The 15,550-nt window shown below is 39.9% G+C and overlaps 1 protein-coding gene across 9 annotated transcripts in view; it reads right to left on the reverse strand.

Annotated features, from left to right (window-relative positions):
• Window positions 1–15,550, reverse strand: part of LOC117517424 (neurexin-2-like) — a 643,324-nt gene that overhangs the window by 511,942 nt on the left and 115,832 nt on the right. For 5 of the 9 annotated variants that reach the window (XM_034178437.1, XM_034178433.1, XM_034178435.1 and 2 more), the window contains 2 exons: window positions 2,621–2,650; window positions 2,370–2,381 (listed from right to left, as the gene is read on the reverse strand). The exons of 1 other annotated variant lie outside the window; for it this stretch is intronic. In XM_034178437.1, coding sequence (XP_034034328.1) covers window positions 2,370–2,381; window positions 2,621–2,650 — 42 coding nt within the window. The remainder of the gene's footprint in view (window positions 1–2,369; window positions 2,382–2,620; window positions 2,651–15,550) is intronic. 3 more of the 9 variants (XM_034178438.1, XM_034178436.1, XM_034178432.1) reach the window with 1 other exon arrangement.

The following is a 15,550-nucleotide window of genomic DNA, read 5'->3' on the forward strand; positions in this document are numbered from 1 at the left end:
TCCGGTCTAGAGTTTTGTTTCTTTGGATATGGGGATTCATGCTCCCGTGCCTTCTCTTGTGAAAAGCAACATGTATGATCCTCCACTTCACAAAAAAAAGGTTCCTCGAACTTGCTACTGCACACAAGCAACCAGTAGAGGGTATATAGTGGAGCGAACACTGATTCCTGTTCTTTTTCATTCAGTCTTCTGGCCACGCTGCAACATGTGAAAAGCAGAGTAAGTATGTCCCTTGTGGGCTACTGTATCAACATCGCGGTGCAACATGGCGGCTTCAGTGAGGTGGTCCATTCCCATGAAGGATTCATTCTCAGCTCATCAAAACACATTGATTTGTTGTGGGAGGTAATTAAAGTATAAACTAATGAACAGATGATTATGAATGTTATATTCCATTTCTGCTAATAAACACCCCTAAATCCTACACATTGTAGCATTAAAGCATTTGTAAAAATAAATAAATAAATAATGGGAAAATTTTGCCCAAGTATAGCAAAATTATCTCCACAGAAATTTTGTGCATTCTACAGTCTGAAGGGATCAACAATGTGCAATCACTGTTTAGCAACTACACCAATATTCACGGATGGCAGATGCAGATAAGGTTTTTATATATATATGACAGAGAACACAAACATACACAGAGCTTGTCGTCACTAGAGTCGCTTCTGTTAACAGTTACAAACAGACACACTCTTAACATAAAAAATGTTATGTAAGCACTGTTTGGTGTCCAAAAAAAAAAAAAAAATTGTATGAAAATCCAGGTTTGAGCATTTTTCCTCACTGGTCTATTTTAATACACTGGGGAAGGTGTATTTAAAAATTATTAAGATTACTCAATTTTTTAGTTTTTTTGGTCTCTTTCATATGCTGAGACTCCTTCAAATCTTGGACCTCCTTCTCCAGAAACATAGTAATCATGAGCTGCTGAGCACAAATCTGTTCTTCAGCCTTTCAGGTGGGGCAGTACTTATGTATGCACTGCAATTGTGTGCATCAGTTTTATTAAAATAATAATAATAATTTTTGAGCAAAATTATTATTATTAGCATTCATCAGCAAGCTGTTAAGGTTGGTAGACAAAGATTACCCACTGACATGAGCGCCTGCATATGTTGGCATGCTAAGGATAATGTGCATGGGCACATAAATATACAAATAACAATGGCTGTATTACTCCATTGTTGTGATGCCAGAAATTTGTGATCCCATATTTATGATTATGGAACCATTGATCTCCTGTGGTGACCCCTAATTGGAGCAGCTGAAAGCTGTTGTTGTTGATCTTGTGTTTTTTTTCTGTTTCCGTTTCTTCTGTTTGTTAAGAAATTCTTGTAAAATTTGTAAAAACCTTGTAACTGTTGGCCTAAGCAGTGGGTCACCACTCTGAGTCTGGTCTGCTTGAGGTTTCTTCCTTATTATCATCAGAGGGAGTTTTTCCTTACCACTGTCGCCTTTGTGCCTCCTCAGGGGGGTCGGGAAGTTTAGACCATAGGCAGCATTGTTGTGATTTGGCGCTATACAAATAAAATAAATTTAATTGAAGGAGATAAATTTATGATTTCTCTTACAAATTTGTCTTTTTGCCTTGTAATTTTATGACTTAGTTATGTCTGAATTTTCTCTTGTAAATGTACCAATTTAAACTCATTCAGATTTTTTTTTTTCAAAAATAATATGCCCTCCCTTCCTGTTGCATTTTATAAAAACCTACAATGGCCCTTATACACAGCTGTGTATGTATACTAAAAAATAAAATAAAATACTAAAACTGAGCATTTCACAAAAAACAAAACAAAAACAACAACAAAAAATCAAGTTGAAATCCATGTATGAGCATCTTTTACATATTTTACACATCTGAAACTGTTTTAGGCCTAAATTTTGCTGGTAGTAGGAGAACTTGTACACATACAGTCACAGACTTGTGGGGCCATGGAGAAGTCTAACATTTAAAACCCCAACAATATTTAACTCTAAAAAGTAGATAAAATGAATTTTGCACAGTATGAGCCCTTTCATATTGTATGTACAAACCTACTTTAACTTCCATTAGTTTGAACTGTTTTTCTTCCTTTCATGTCCATAGTTAACCACAAGGTCAACATTATTATTTCAGATCATTGTGTTGTTATTGCAAATGACTCTGCTTTTGAATTCATCCCTTCATAAATGATCAGAGCTTTATTATTGTTTTTAAAGTCATCTTAACAACTCACTTAACCTTTTGATGATTTTAATCAGGAAAACTATTGAAGTGCCACGTGTGTAGGCATGACAAACAGCGCTTTTATTTTCATACTTGCTTATTCCATTTGAACACATGAAACCAAGCTGAAGAAATTCTATGAGCATAAATGTATTACCTTGATGAAAAACTGCAGAGGTCAAAGGTGATGTTCCAGTAGCTCAGTCAGTGGTCAGGACAAGAGTTTGACGGACAAAGTGAGTGAGCAGTGAGCATAACATGACAGGAAGCAAAAAGCAAATAGACAAGTATATAAAAAAAGAGGAGAGGAAATATTAGTGCAGCACAGTTAACTAAAATGATTTCAGGGCAGGGTTATGTTGTGATCAGGTGGCAGGGAAGGAAAAAGCAAACTGATAGACCCCATACCTTGGCGGTTTAACATCAGGTGCGCCAGACCTTGAGGGAAAGAACAGAAAAAAGGATACGAAAACAGGAAGTTCATAATGAGGTTTGGGAAAAACGAAAGCATTGTCACAATGTTGGACTGCAGTTTGTGACAGACATCCTGGGGTAGGTACGGATGTCAGAGTTCAAACTCAAATATAAAGGGGAAATTAAACTAAAACACACACATCTCAAGGGAGGAGAAGGGAAGCAAGGTAAGAAAAAAAAACATCTTGATTGGCGCAACCCATGTCTGTAGTTGCTCGCACAGATGCTTTTTTTCCAAAATGGAACACACACTGTATGTTTACTTGATGTAGACAGATTTGGAGATGTATCGGATAAATGTAGAAAATCTCCTGCAAAGATCTTCTCTAAACATTGACAGTTACACGTAGTGACCCTGGTTCTTGGTAGAGGTGGGCGATACCGGGAATTTTGGTATTGATCCGATACCAAGTAAATACAGGCCCAGTATCGCCGATATCGATACCGATACTTTTTCATGCTTAAGCTTCACAGATCCAAAGGATCCAAACGACCTAGGAAAGAATTTCGCCAAACATTGTACATGACAACAAAATACTTTATTATCACAATTAACATTTTTGTTTAAAAAAATATCACTCAACACAACTTAAAACAAAATCTGCTGAGGTAGAGGGCTGACTCGAGGAGAGCGCTGAGTGGGCAGGCCAGGCTGAGCCTACCTGCATGGCTGTTGGCTGGCGCCACTGAGCCACATGATGGCGCAACAACAAAAGACCAGAGGGGGAGGGTGCGCTGCTCCGTGTTGTGTGACACAGTGCAACACTGCTCTTACAGACAGAGAGCAGACTTTGATGAATCTGCATGTGCAGCAGTCAGTGCGTGCGGGAGAGAAATAAAGCTTGAGTATCGATCTTTTTACACGAGGATCGTTCAATATCAATACCAGCGTTGGTATCGATATTATCGATATTAGGATCGATCCGCCCACCTCTAGTTCTTGGTTCTGAATGAAAGCAGCAGGACTGGCTCTGCTTAAAGCCTGTGCACACCGCACTTTTGGTCAACACAGCACAAACAATTATGAGTAATCATCCGCAGTACAGCATTTTTGACAGAGTGACAGGCTCCCCTCCAGACCCCCCCCCCCCCCCGCGGACAGGGGAGGGCTACAACCAGGAAATGGAGGTGCTTAACATTTATACCAAACATCAAGGAAACAGATGAATTTCAGCAAATATCATTCTCCAGTGGTGATGCTGAATTAGAAAGCTGGGTATATGCACATGGCGCATGTTGATATAGTCTACCTTGACCTTTTGCTGCTCATCTCTACTTCCCCACACAGGACATTTGCATTGGTGCTCAATAAGTCATTTAACCCTCTGGAGTCCAAACACACACCAGCGCGTCCAACTGTACTTTTCGTCATATTTCTATTCATATATCAGTGACAGAACATCAGAGACTTAATTTGGCCACTTCTTGAAACTACAAATTCTCAGATATAACATTAATCTGTCCTCCAGATGATCTTTGAGTCACAGTTAATCTTCGAGTCTGGAGAAGGTCACTTGGGTATGTCTCCTCTCTCACACTGCGCTGAGTCTGCGCTCTCTGGCTGTAGCGTCTGTTAGTGGGAGATCCTCATTGAGACACACTAGTAAGCTCTAATAAACTCTTAAAGAACAGTCTTCTTGATCAAAAAACACCTTTAAAATTTTTATTTAGTCTTGCAGACTGAGAAAATCATTTTGGAAAGCACACATAAATTGGTACATTTGTGCAGCAATTTTTTTTCAAGGCAGTAATGAACAGTTTTTGACATCAGTTTTCATAACTAAAGGACTTTATTCATCCAAAAAGGAATTAATCATAATGAGAAGACATTCAGCAGACAGGTAAGTGATATTATTACTTGAGGCAAAAAATATGGCCATTGGGTTTTGTGAAGGCCTTGCATCCATCCGTTCATTCATTCCATTTGTCTGTCCGTCTGTCTGTGCTCAGCATAAGTCCAGTCCTATTACTACCAGGGTCTTCAAATTCACACGGAACATTCTTGGGACACAGACATTGGACAAGTTCAAAGATGGCTAACCTTGACCTATTTTAAGAGGTCAAAAGGTCACATTCAGTTTCCATTTGTTACGCTCATACGGTAGCATTGTGTTATATTTTTCAAATATGCTGATTTGGAATGTTCAGGAATCTCTGCCATGTAATTCACAGCTTGTTGTGGTCCTGCGCTGCATGACGCAGTTTCATCATTTCATATATTACACTACTTTTTTGGTTCAACACTTTGGTAAACCCATTTCTAATACCAAAACAGCTTGTTCAAGTAAATCAAAATATATATTCACTAAAGATTTGAAGAATTAAAAAAAAAAACACATTTCATATTTTCAGGATTAGAGCCAAATTATATATTTTAGAATACAAATATGTGCCTCACCTTCAGAAAACTGAGATTCTTCTAAACATTTTGATATGCAACACATGTGCATTATACTATATGAAAGTACCTTAACATGGAAATTACTAAATGTATGGTAAGATTGAGAAAATGCCCTTTGTCAAACAAGTAGTGACATTACTCCTTATCCACCAATTCCCCCCCCCCCCCCCCCCCCCAAAAAAAAAAAAACATGCATATTGTGCACATTTTGGGCTCTCAAACAAAAGCTGGCAAACTGAGAAATTTTGCTGTGACTCCAACATTGTATCTCATTGTGTGAGGCACTGTCGCTGATGTCCAATTTAGCCATTTTTATAACAGCCTTGAGATGAAATTCTGACTGTGTCAGACATTTAGGACACCAATATCACAGTCTGACAGCAGAGGTAATGCCTGGGGTAATGACACTTATTTGTTTTGATTCGAGGCTCAGTCAAAGTCTTGCTCATCATTCGAGCTGACAAAAAGAACTGCAGCAGCACCAGATTGCCAGTTGCCACTGAGTGAAACACTAGGTGGAACATTTTGTCGAGGTGGAATAATATGAAATCTGGATGTAATGACGAGCACCCTATCATCAGTTTACTATCATGTACAAAAGGTTCCAGTTCTAGTTCCATTTTGTAGTTCCTGTTCAACATGTGCCATTTACAAGAACCAATAGGACGTTGGTTGCTGGGATGTTGGGGTACTGATGGGATGTTACAGAGCACTAGTTTGCAGCACAGTACTTTTGGCCATTGTGAGCAGAGGACTGGTTGTTTTGTGCCAACTTAAAAACAAGAAAACAATGAACTCAGCAATGATTCCTTGGTCTAACAAGACCTTATTGTTATTAGGTTGGCGGCCTTACCGCTCTTCTGCATTGGAGTCTGTGTTGAAGCTCAATCTCTGTGTCCACAATCTTCCTCTGCAGTCACACTCTTCTATTCACTGAGAAAAAATGTCTCATTTATACTGTATGAAATTAAAAGGAATTTAAACATGGCGATAAGCACTAAATAAAGAGATATCACCATTTGTCCTTTGCTGAGTCCACGATGTGCAGTGCAGTTTCTTCTAAAACCAGTGGAAGCATGCACACACTGGAACCAAAACTACGAGGTCTGTCAATAAAGTATAGGTCCTTTTTATTTTTTTCAAAAACTATATGGATTTCATTCATATGTTTTTACGTCAGACATGCTTGAACCCTCGTGCACATGCGTGAGTTTTTCCACGCCTGTCGGTGACGTCATTCGCCTGTGAGCACTCCTTGTGGGAGGAGTCGTCCAGCCCCTCGTCAGAATTCCTTTGTCTGAGAAGTTGCTGAGAGACTGGCACTTTGTTTGATCAAAATTTTTTCTAAACCTGTGAGACACATCGAAGTGGACACGGTTCGAAAAATTAAGCTGGTTTTCGTTGAAAATTTTAACGGCTGATGAGAGATTTTGAGGTGATACTGTCGCTTTAAGCACTTCCCACGGTGCGAGACGTCGCGCAGCACTCCCAGGCGCCGTCGTCAGCCTGTTTCAAGCTGAAAACCTCCACATTTCAGGCTCTATTGATCCAGGACGTCGTGAGAGAACAGAGAAGTTTCAGAAGAAGTCGGTTTCAGCATTTTATCCGGATATTCCACTGTTAAAGGAGATTTTTTTAATGAAAGACGTGCGGACGGGTCCGCGCGTCGGGACGCAGCCGACGCGGTCGGCGGCACAGGAAAAACACCTCCGTGTTGATAACCATTTGTAAAATCCAGGCAGCTTTTGATGGCTTTCAGTGGAGTGAGTATATGAGAAATTGTTTAACAGCTGGACATGTTCCAACTTGTCCTTAAGGCTTCCAACAGAGGTGTTTTTCCTGTGGCGGAGCATCGCAGCGGCTGCGAGCCGACGCTGCAATCCGTCCGCACGTCTTTCATTAAAAAAATCTCCTTTAACAGTGGAATATCCGGATAAAATGCTGAAACCGACTTCTTCTGAAACTTCTCTGTTCTCTCACGACGTCCTGGCTCAATAGAGCCTGAAATGTGGAGGTTTTCAGCTTGAAACAGGCTGACGACGGCGCCTGAGAGCGCTGCGTGACGTCTCGCACCGTGGGAAGTCCTTAAAGCGACAGTATCACCTCAAAATCTCTCATCAGCTGTTAAAATTTTCACCGAAAACCAGCTTAATTTTTCGAACCGTGTCCACTTCGATGTGTCTCACAGGTTTAGAAAAAAGTTTGATCAAACAAAGCGCCAGTCTCTCAGCAACTTCTCAGACAAAGGAATTCCGATGAGGGGCTGGACGACTCCTCCCACAAGGAGTGCTCACAGGCGAATGACGTCACCGACAGGTGTGGAAAAACTCACGCATGCGCACGAGGGTTCAAGCATGTCTGACGTAAAAACATATGAATGAAATCCATATAGTTTTTGAAAAAAATAAAAAGGACCTATACTTTATTGACAGACCTCGTATATCTACTGTAGTGTCAGTCCCAATATGGTATGGTTCCTATTTCTAGTTCCTGTTGCAGTGGAAAAGCTCAACTTTCATGTGATGAATGCAGCAATGGATTTTGGAGAGATTATGAATTATACGGCACAGTTTCCTTGCATTTTGTCTACAAAGCAAACACAGGCACATTTGGCCAAGCAGCTAATGAGCAGCAGAGGTTGAAGCTTTCATGAAGGGAGCTGCTTTTGTGATGCATGGTCATTTTCTAGAGCAGTGCATCAGTCTTTCCTGCTTTTGATGTCCATTGTGTCAGCGATGCTCAGCCTTTTTTGGAATGTTATTCTAAAAAATGCTTTGTGATTTTGTCAGATGCTGGGATGAGACAAACTAGTCTCCATGACTGGGCATGACAATGTGGGTACTTTTGGTTTATAAAGAAGGATGGACTTGGCTTGTTGTTTTGACGGGGCCTGCATTAACCAGCCTGAGACAGATGTGTGGAACCTGAGAGGTCACCTTGGGGAGGTGATGGTCTAGTGGTTAAGGCATTGGGCTTGAGACCAGAAGATCCTCGGTTCAAATCCCAGCCTGACTGGAAAATCACTAATCCCCTATTGCTCCTGGTGTGTAGTGAGCGCCTTGTATGGCAGCACCCTCACAGTGGGGTGAATGTGAGACATTATTTGTAAAGCACTTTGAGCGTCTGTTGCAGATGGTAAGGCACTGTATGAATGCAGTCCATTTACCATGAACAACATTGTCATCTTGACACAGATGACACCAACCAAAAGGAATGATATAAAAGCCTTTGCCCTCTCGATGTCTTGTTGATGTCCAGAAATGTAGATGACAGTCCCAATGCACAGCTACCAAAATCCAAAGTGCTTGATAGTGACCAAACCATTTATGGCATCCTTTGGCCATCAAATGGTGGAATTTCCACCAGATAAGTGCAGTACTGAATAACTGCACCATGGGTAGGGATTTCTAATTTACCTCAGTGAAACTGTAGGGAAGGAAAATGAATGTGACAACTCATTGTTAGTTCAATACAATCTGCCATAAATTCATAAAGGAGTAAAGGCTCCTTTATGAATTGGTGCAAATGCAGTCTGGATTACTCAGTGGCATACATTTAGGCTGATGCTGAGCAGAACTTGTTCAATAGCAGGTTTCTTTTTTTTGGTGGAAAAGCAGTTAAGGTGCAGTAATGTTTGACTACGTAGTTGCCATTGAAGAACCAGAAGGAAACGTCTTCAGGCACGTTATGCTTTGGTATATAATGTAGAGCAGTGGTCTCCAAACTATTCCAGAAAGGGCCGAGAGGGTGCAGGTTTTCTTTGCAGCCACTGACTCATAAACTCATAAACTGATAACTCATCCCACCTGCTCCAAGTGATGTTAATCAGTGAAATCACCTGCTGAAGTCAGTGGCTGCAAAGAAAACCTGCACCCTCTCGGCCCTTTCTGGAATAGTTTGGAGACCATTGATGTAGAGTGAGTCCCCGAGTGAATACCCAGCTTCACTATCTGAGCACAATGCAAAGTCAGTGTAAAGAAATGCAGAGCTGACTAGATTAGGCTAGGCTTGTCGAGTACAATTTGAGAGAAAACCTCAAGAAGTAACATAAGACAGCCTCCCTACAAGTAATTCATAAACATATTAATCACTCAATTGTAACTTTACTACTTGGGGAAACACTTAAAGTCTTCCAAACTCATTAAATTCTATATATTTGAGTGCATTTTTGTATGATTTAAACTGGACACTGTCAAACAATAATGTTCCTGTCAATGTTCTGTAAAAACTAAATATGAGGAAATTTGTCTTCTCTCGCTCTCTCTGTCTCTCTCTCTCTGTCTGTCTCTCTTTTGCTCTCTCTGTCTCTCTGAGGAAATTAGCTTGGTCATTTTATGATTTGCACAACTGGAAGCAAATTTGCTTTTTACATAAGATGTTTAATTTGTATACAAATGCTGTTACTCATCTGTATCGGGTGGCTTTGAGAAAGTCAAACTAAATTGCGCTGGGCAGAATGTATTATTCGCATTTTGATTGTAGGTACAGCCCAGTGGATGCTGATACACTGGATTTAAAAATAGCACCAAAGTTTGGCATTTGGATGATAAATGTAGGAGTATTGATACATCGAGGTTCCACAGGGATGATTACTGGGTTACAGTTTCTTTCGAAAAAAAGGTGACAAAATTAAGAATATTACATTGTTGGATGACACACGTTTGGTTGTTTTGAGAATTTTAAGTGTTTTGGAAATAGCTGAAATAATGTAATTAGTAAATAGATAATTTGATACAAATATATTATATATATAAATATATAAATTTATTTTCTGTTAATAAAATAGAAAAAAATGTCAAAATTGTGCAGCTCATGTAGATGTGATAAATTAAGTACAACTTGAAAAAGTGTATGTGTAAAACAATATAACTATACACATTTAAGTTATACAGCGCTTTTTTATTGTTAACCCAAAGTTAAATTGCATGTACTGTAGTATTGTTCAAATCTTTTCCTATACAGTACATTGCCTTTTGTATACTTCAAAAGATCTTCCCACGGAAAGCAATGTACGTGATCACTGGCTTTTATTCATTTTTAACTGCATCCCCAGTACATACAACCGCTGACTATTTCTTTACTCTGCGCATTTCACGGAGGACTGTTTCACAAACCTTGCACGATTTCGAGCTGGCAGTCGGCATTTAATACTCAGTAGAGGGTCAGTTCCGACTCTGCGACAAAATCAACCCCAGCAATCAGTACAGCCTGTGAGTATCACATTTTCTTTTGTTTTAAATTTGTGTTGCGCCATATTCCTGTTGTAAGAATTGCACGTTAGAATGGCACATTAGCTCTGGTTTGTTCCTCTAAAGGGAATGAGCTAACCCCTTAGCAGCTAGGGATGTGTATCGAGAACCGGTTCCTTTTGGGTATCGTTAAGAAATGACTCGATCCACCGACATCAATAAGCTTTGTGCTTAACGATTATGTTATCGGTCCTTCAGAGTGGCCGTTGTTTTGGGGGGTGTTTGTCAGGAAAATGGTCATTTCTGTATTGATTACAGACCCTGCAGCGGGTCCGTAAACAACTTTTCTGCAGTGCGGCTTTTCTTTGAACCTTGAACCAATCGAAGCAGTGCTTCGCAGATTGAAGCAATGCTTCGATTATTCTTTCTTTTGCTTAATTTTCTCCTGCTAAAACCCTAAAGAGCATACGTCTGTAAGTATTATTTACCATTTCTATCTTAAACCGACCTGTTATGTTCTTCTGAAACAGTTGACAGATGTATTTTATAACTTACAAACGGGAGCGATGCTAACGCGTTAGCATGTCTATGGCATTTTCAATGTTAAAAGTTAGCATTGCAGCTGTCATCATGTTCGGGTTCATTTGTTTTCAAATTGTAATATTTCTTAAATTTATTTTTGTTTATATATTAATAATCTAATGATTCTTATATACAATTTTAGAGAAAGAGGCAAAAAAAAAACCTGAATAGAAACACAACAGAAAATATAAAAGCAATGAAAATAAATAAATAATGCTTTCTTTTCAGTGAGAGCAAGGGCAGCCAATCAAACAACGGCAACCAATCAGTGCCACCTACTTGCATTTCATAATGAGGTTGCCAAATAAGCTCCAAAACTACGCCATTAAAGGCAAACGAGGCATTCTAAACCCAGCATAGTAACACAGCTGTTTCAGAGAGCCTTTTAGGAAGGTTCTGAGCCATTACAGACCCAACCAATTTTTTTTGGGCTACATATCACATCACAGAACAAGGATTAATGCCCCATTCAACCTCTATCACCTTTAATAAATAAAAGACATAAATAAAAGACATAATGCATTACAATGTGACTTTCTGCAACATTGTAATCAATCTTATACAAAATGTATAAGAAAAAAAAACTTCAAATAATTTAAAGGGAGTCTGCACAGTTTTAGGAACAACTTGGTAAATTCATCTTAATACAACTTCTACATAAGAATTCACGTAGTCTGGGAGGGTTAATTTTCTGACATGGATTAATTCATTGAAGAGTGGAAATCTTAGATACCAAAGTTAGAGTGATAATTTTACAAAAGCTGCTGTGTTATCAGCAGAAATTAATTACTTCCATTGTTGAAAATCTTTCATATTACAACTCCAAATCAGAAAAAGCTGAAACGATATGGAAAAAAAAAACAAAAAAAAAACACTACAGCAGTTCTAGACCATTACCTTGCAGGGAGGTGATGGTCTAGTGGTTAAAGTTTCTGTGTAGGCTCTCAGTTGTCCAGGTGGTTTCCATAGTAGAGAAGCTTGAATCTTCGATTGGACTGGGTTGCTTGACGCGAGGACGTTTCGCTTCAAATCGCAGAAGCTTCCTCAGCTAAAATTCTTGCTCTGGTAGTCTGACTTCTGTCTTGACTCTTGTAAACAGAAGCCAAAAAAGCTGGAGTTTTAAACCTAACCAGACCCCTCCTACCGAGAGGCCGACTGCTATAGGCTGGTGACTAAACAATAGCTCTAATTAGCACCTATTGTGCTCTAGTAAGCACCCTCCTAATGAGAGGGCAGCTGTCCCTCCTAATGATGGGACGGAAGTCTCTCCTGATGGCTTCCTTGACGACTCTCCTGATGATGTGAATGACTCATTACCATGAACAAAAGACTGAAACTGCTTTGACCTTTCTACCTGAAAGACACTAACCACATGTTTGAGGACAAGGAAGTTAAAATCTTAGCCAGAGAGAAGAAATGGTTTGAGAGAGGGGTCAGAGAGGCATTCTATGTGAAACAGCTGAAACCCAGCCTTAACCGGGGAGGGGGTCTGAGACACGCTTTGTCCCCTGTTTACAATGGGGTACTCAGGTCAAAGCAGTTTCAGTCTTTTGTTCATGGTAATGAGTCATTCATGTCATCAGGAGAGTCATCAAGGGAGCCATCAGGAGAGACTTCCGTCCCATCATTAGGAGGGACAGCTGCCCTCTCATTAGGAGGGTGCTTACTAGAGCACAATAGGTGCTAATTAGAGCTATTGTTTAGTCACCAGCCTATCGCAGTCGGCCTCTCGGTAGGAGGGGTCTGGTTAGGTTTAAAACTCCAGCTTTTGTTGCTTCTGTTTACAAGAGTCAAGACAGAAGTCAGACTACCAGAGCAAGAATTTTAGCTGAGGAAGCTTCTGCGATTTGAAGCGAAACGTCCTTGCGTCAAGCAACCCAGTCCAGTTGAAGATTCAAGCTTCTCTAATAGTGGTTAAAGCATTGGGCTTGAGACCAGAAGATCCTTGGTTCAAATCCCAGCCTGACCGGAAAATCACTAAGGGCCCTTGGGCAAGGTCTTTAATCCCGTAGTTGCTCCCGGTGTGTAGTAAGTACCTTGTATGGCAGCATTCTCACATTGGGGTGAATGTGAGGCATTATTGTAAAGCGCTTTGAGCGTCTGATGCAGATGGAAAAGCGCTATATAAATGCAGTCCATTTACCATTTCTTACATTTATTTTGACTTCTATTCCATTGCACACAGTATGAAAACAAACTATTTTATATTTGTGTGGTCAATTCATTGCATTTGTTAATATACATTAATTCCCACGTTTAAGGGCTGCAACACATCCCAAAAAAGATGGGACGGGGCAATTGATTCTAAATATAATGATTAAATCCTCTTTTTTTTTTACAGCCAGTTTCCTTGAGACAAATTAGGGGATGGATACATGAACATTTCCAAGTCCCCGAATATGCATTGGACTTCATTTATATCAGTCAGTAAGAAGTCCAAACAGTGTGGTACTGCATGGTAAATCCATGTCAAGTAGGACGTTCTCAAAAACTGTGTATAGGCTTCTGTGGTTGTGACTGGATAAACTGTGCATCATGCAACTTTGTCTGTTGCATACAGCTACAGTTTGCCAGAAGGCAGTTGGGAAACCTGAGCCTAAATTTGATCCATTTTCCTGTTTTAAAATCCTTCTCTATTGGGCAACAACATGCAGCTGTGAATGGAGATGCAACAAGCAAATGTTGGACCATTCCCTGTTTCTCCACTTGCATCCACCAAAGCATATAGTTTTTTTTTAGAGCTGTCAGGGTTGTGTTGGCTTCCCTCACTAACCCCCTTCCAGTATGCTCTCTCAATTTTTTAGAACTGTCTACTTGATAAAATTTTACCTCACAGTAGCCTGTTTGTATTTCCTGCTTACTGGTGTATTGGGGGCAGCATGGTGGCTTAGTGGTTAGCACTGTTGCCTCACAGCAAGATAGCCATGGGCTCGAGTCCCACTTGTGGTATTTCTGTGTACAGTTTGCATGTTTTCCTGGGTGCTCCGACTTCCTCCCACATCCAAACACATGCAGGTTAGGCGGATTGGAAACTTCAAATATAACACAATGCTAAAATATCCTCAGCCATATGAGCATAAAAATAAGAAACAGAACGTGATCTTTTGACCTCTTAAAATAGGTCAAGGTTAGCCATCTTTGAACCTATCCAAGGTCTGTGTCCCAAGAATGGTCCCTGTGAATTTGAAGACCCTGGCAGTAATAGGACTGGACTTACGCACTTTATATAGGCTTTGAAGTATTGCATCAAAACTACTTCATGGCTTCACACCAAATTTGCACCACAGATGGATATTTGGGCATGGAAGACTCCATTGAATTTTGGAGGTGATCTGGATCCAAATTCTGGCTCAGGGTCTGTTGGGAGTGATCTGGATCAATATGCAGGTGCTGCAGCAGAAAGATACGATATCAAGATGTAAAACCAAGATCAGGAAGACACTATTTTGTTTCAGCTTGTGAATTAAATACCAGACTGCAACATCTTGATCAGTTGGACCATTCTGGATCAGTATGCAATTACTGCATTGTGTTATAGAATCTGGATCCAGATAAATTCCAAGTCACGATGTGAATCAGTTATCTTTTATTTTGAGTCCTCATCAACCCTTGATGGATGTCAGAAATCTCAAATTGCTCTTGTTTTTTCATGTTGCAGGCCTTAAATATAGGAATGAATGTACAGTATATTAACAAATAAAATATTTTGGGTTCAGAGTCTCTGTAATGAAATAGAAGTCAAAGTAAATGCAAGGATCGATGCTTGTTTTGAAATTTGCATTTACCATATCGTTCCAAATTTTTCTGATTTGGGGTTGTAACATCAGCGGTAGGTCTCAGCCAAGTACGCCATAACAAACGCCGTTTAGTCAGTTATCATGATGTTTTTTTCTTTTTGTTTAAAAAAATACATCTGCTTGTTGATTTTAGCCATTTCATGCTCCTGTTATAAGACAGTGATTGTAGTGCAGTGGGAAAGTTTCCGTCTGTTAATCAGAGCTTTTTAAATTGCAGGTTCGAATCCCATGAGTGGCATTTATTGTTTAATTAACCAGGGTTATTTAACCGCAATACAGAACCGCAGGGTTCTGTATTGCGTCCCCTTTTATATCAACCCAGTGATATTCACTAATTATACAGCTGTTTTTTATTTTATTGTTCTCTACATCAGCAGTGCGATGTGGTGCATCACATCCCAGCTGCTCGCACTGTGTTCCTGCTTGCACGACACATCACGTGTACGACACTGTCGCAGCAGGTTTGCTCACACCTACCCATTTGCTCAATGTTTTCGTGCTTCACTCATATGAGCTGTTCCGCTGTGATTCGCCTTGATTTGTACTTATTCATACAATGTGTGTGAAGGGGCCCTAAGTTTTGCAACATAAAAACAAATCAATGCCCCATGGTTTAAGTGCAGCTATTAAATAAATTTACCCATTTGAATTTTACATTCTGTTTTTAATTTGTTAATAATTTCACAGAATGCAAATAATTTGCATCAGTTTACCAAAATTAGGTACCCTGACATTTGCACGCATTTTGGCTCTGCACTCTCGCGCACTTTGTCGTGGCAATCGCACGCTGTTCTGCTGGACGCCGTGCTTTGTGTGCTGGACGCTGCGTATATAACATAATTATTTCATAGTGGATTAATCATTTTCTGTCAGAGTTTTGCTGTTGAAAACACCT

Source organism: Thalassophryne amazonica, chromosome 9, assembly GCF_902500255.1.
Source record: "Thalassophryne amazonica chromosome 9, fThaAma1.1, whole genome shotgun sequence".
Lineage (NCBI taxonomy): Eukaryota > Metazoa > Chordata > Actinopteri > Batrachoidiformes > Batrachoididae > Thalassophryne > Thalassophryne amazonica.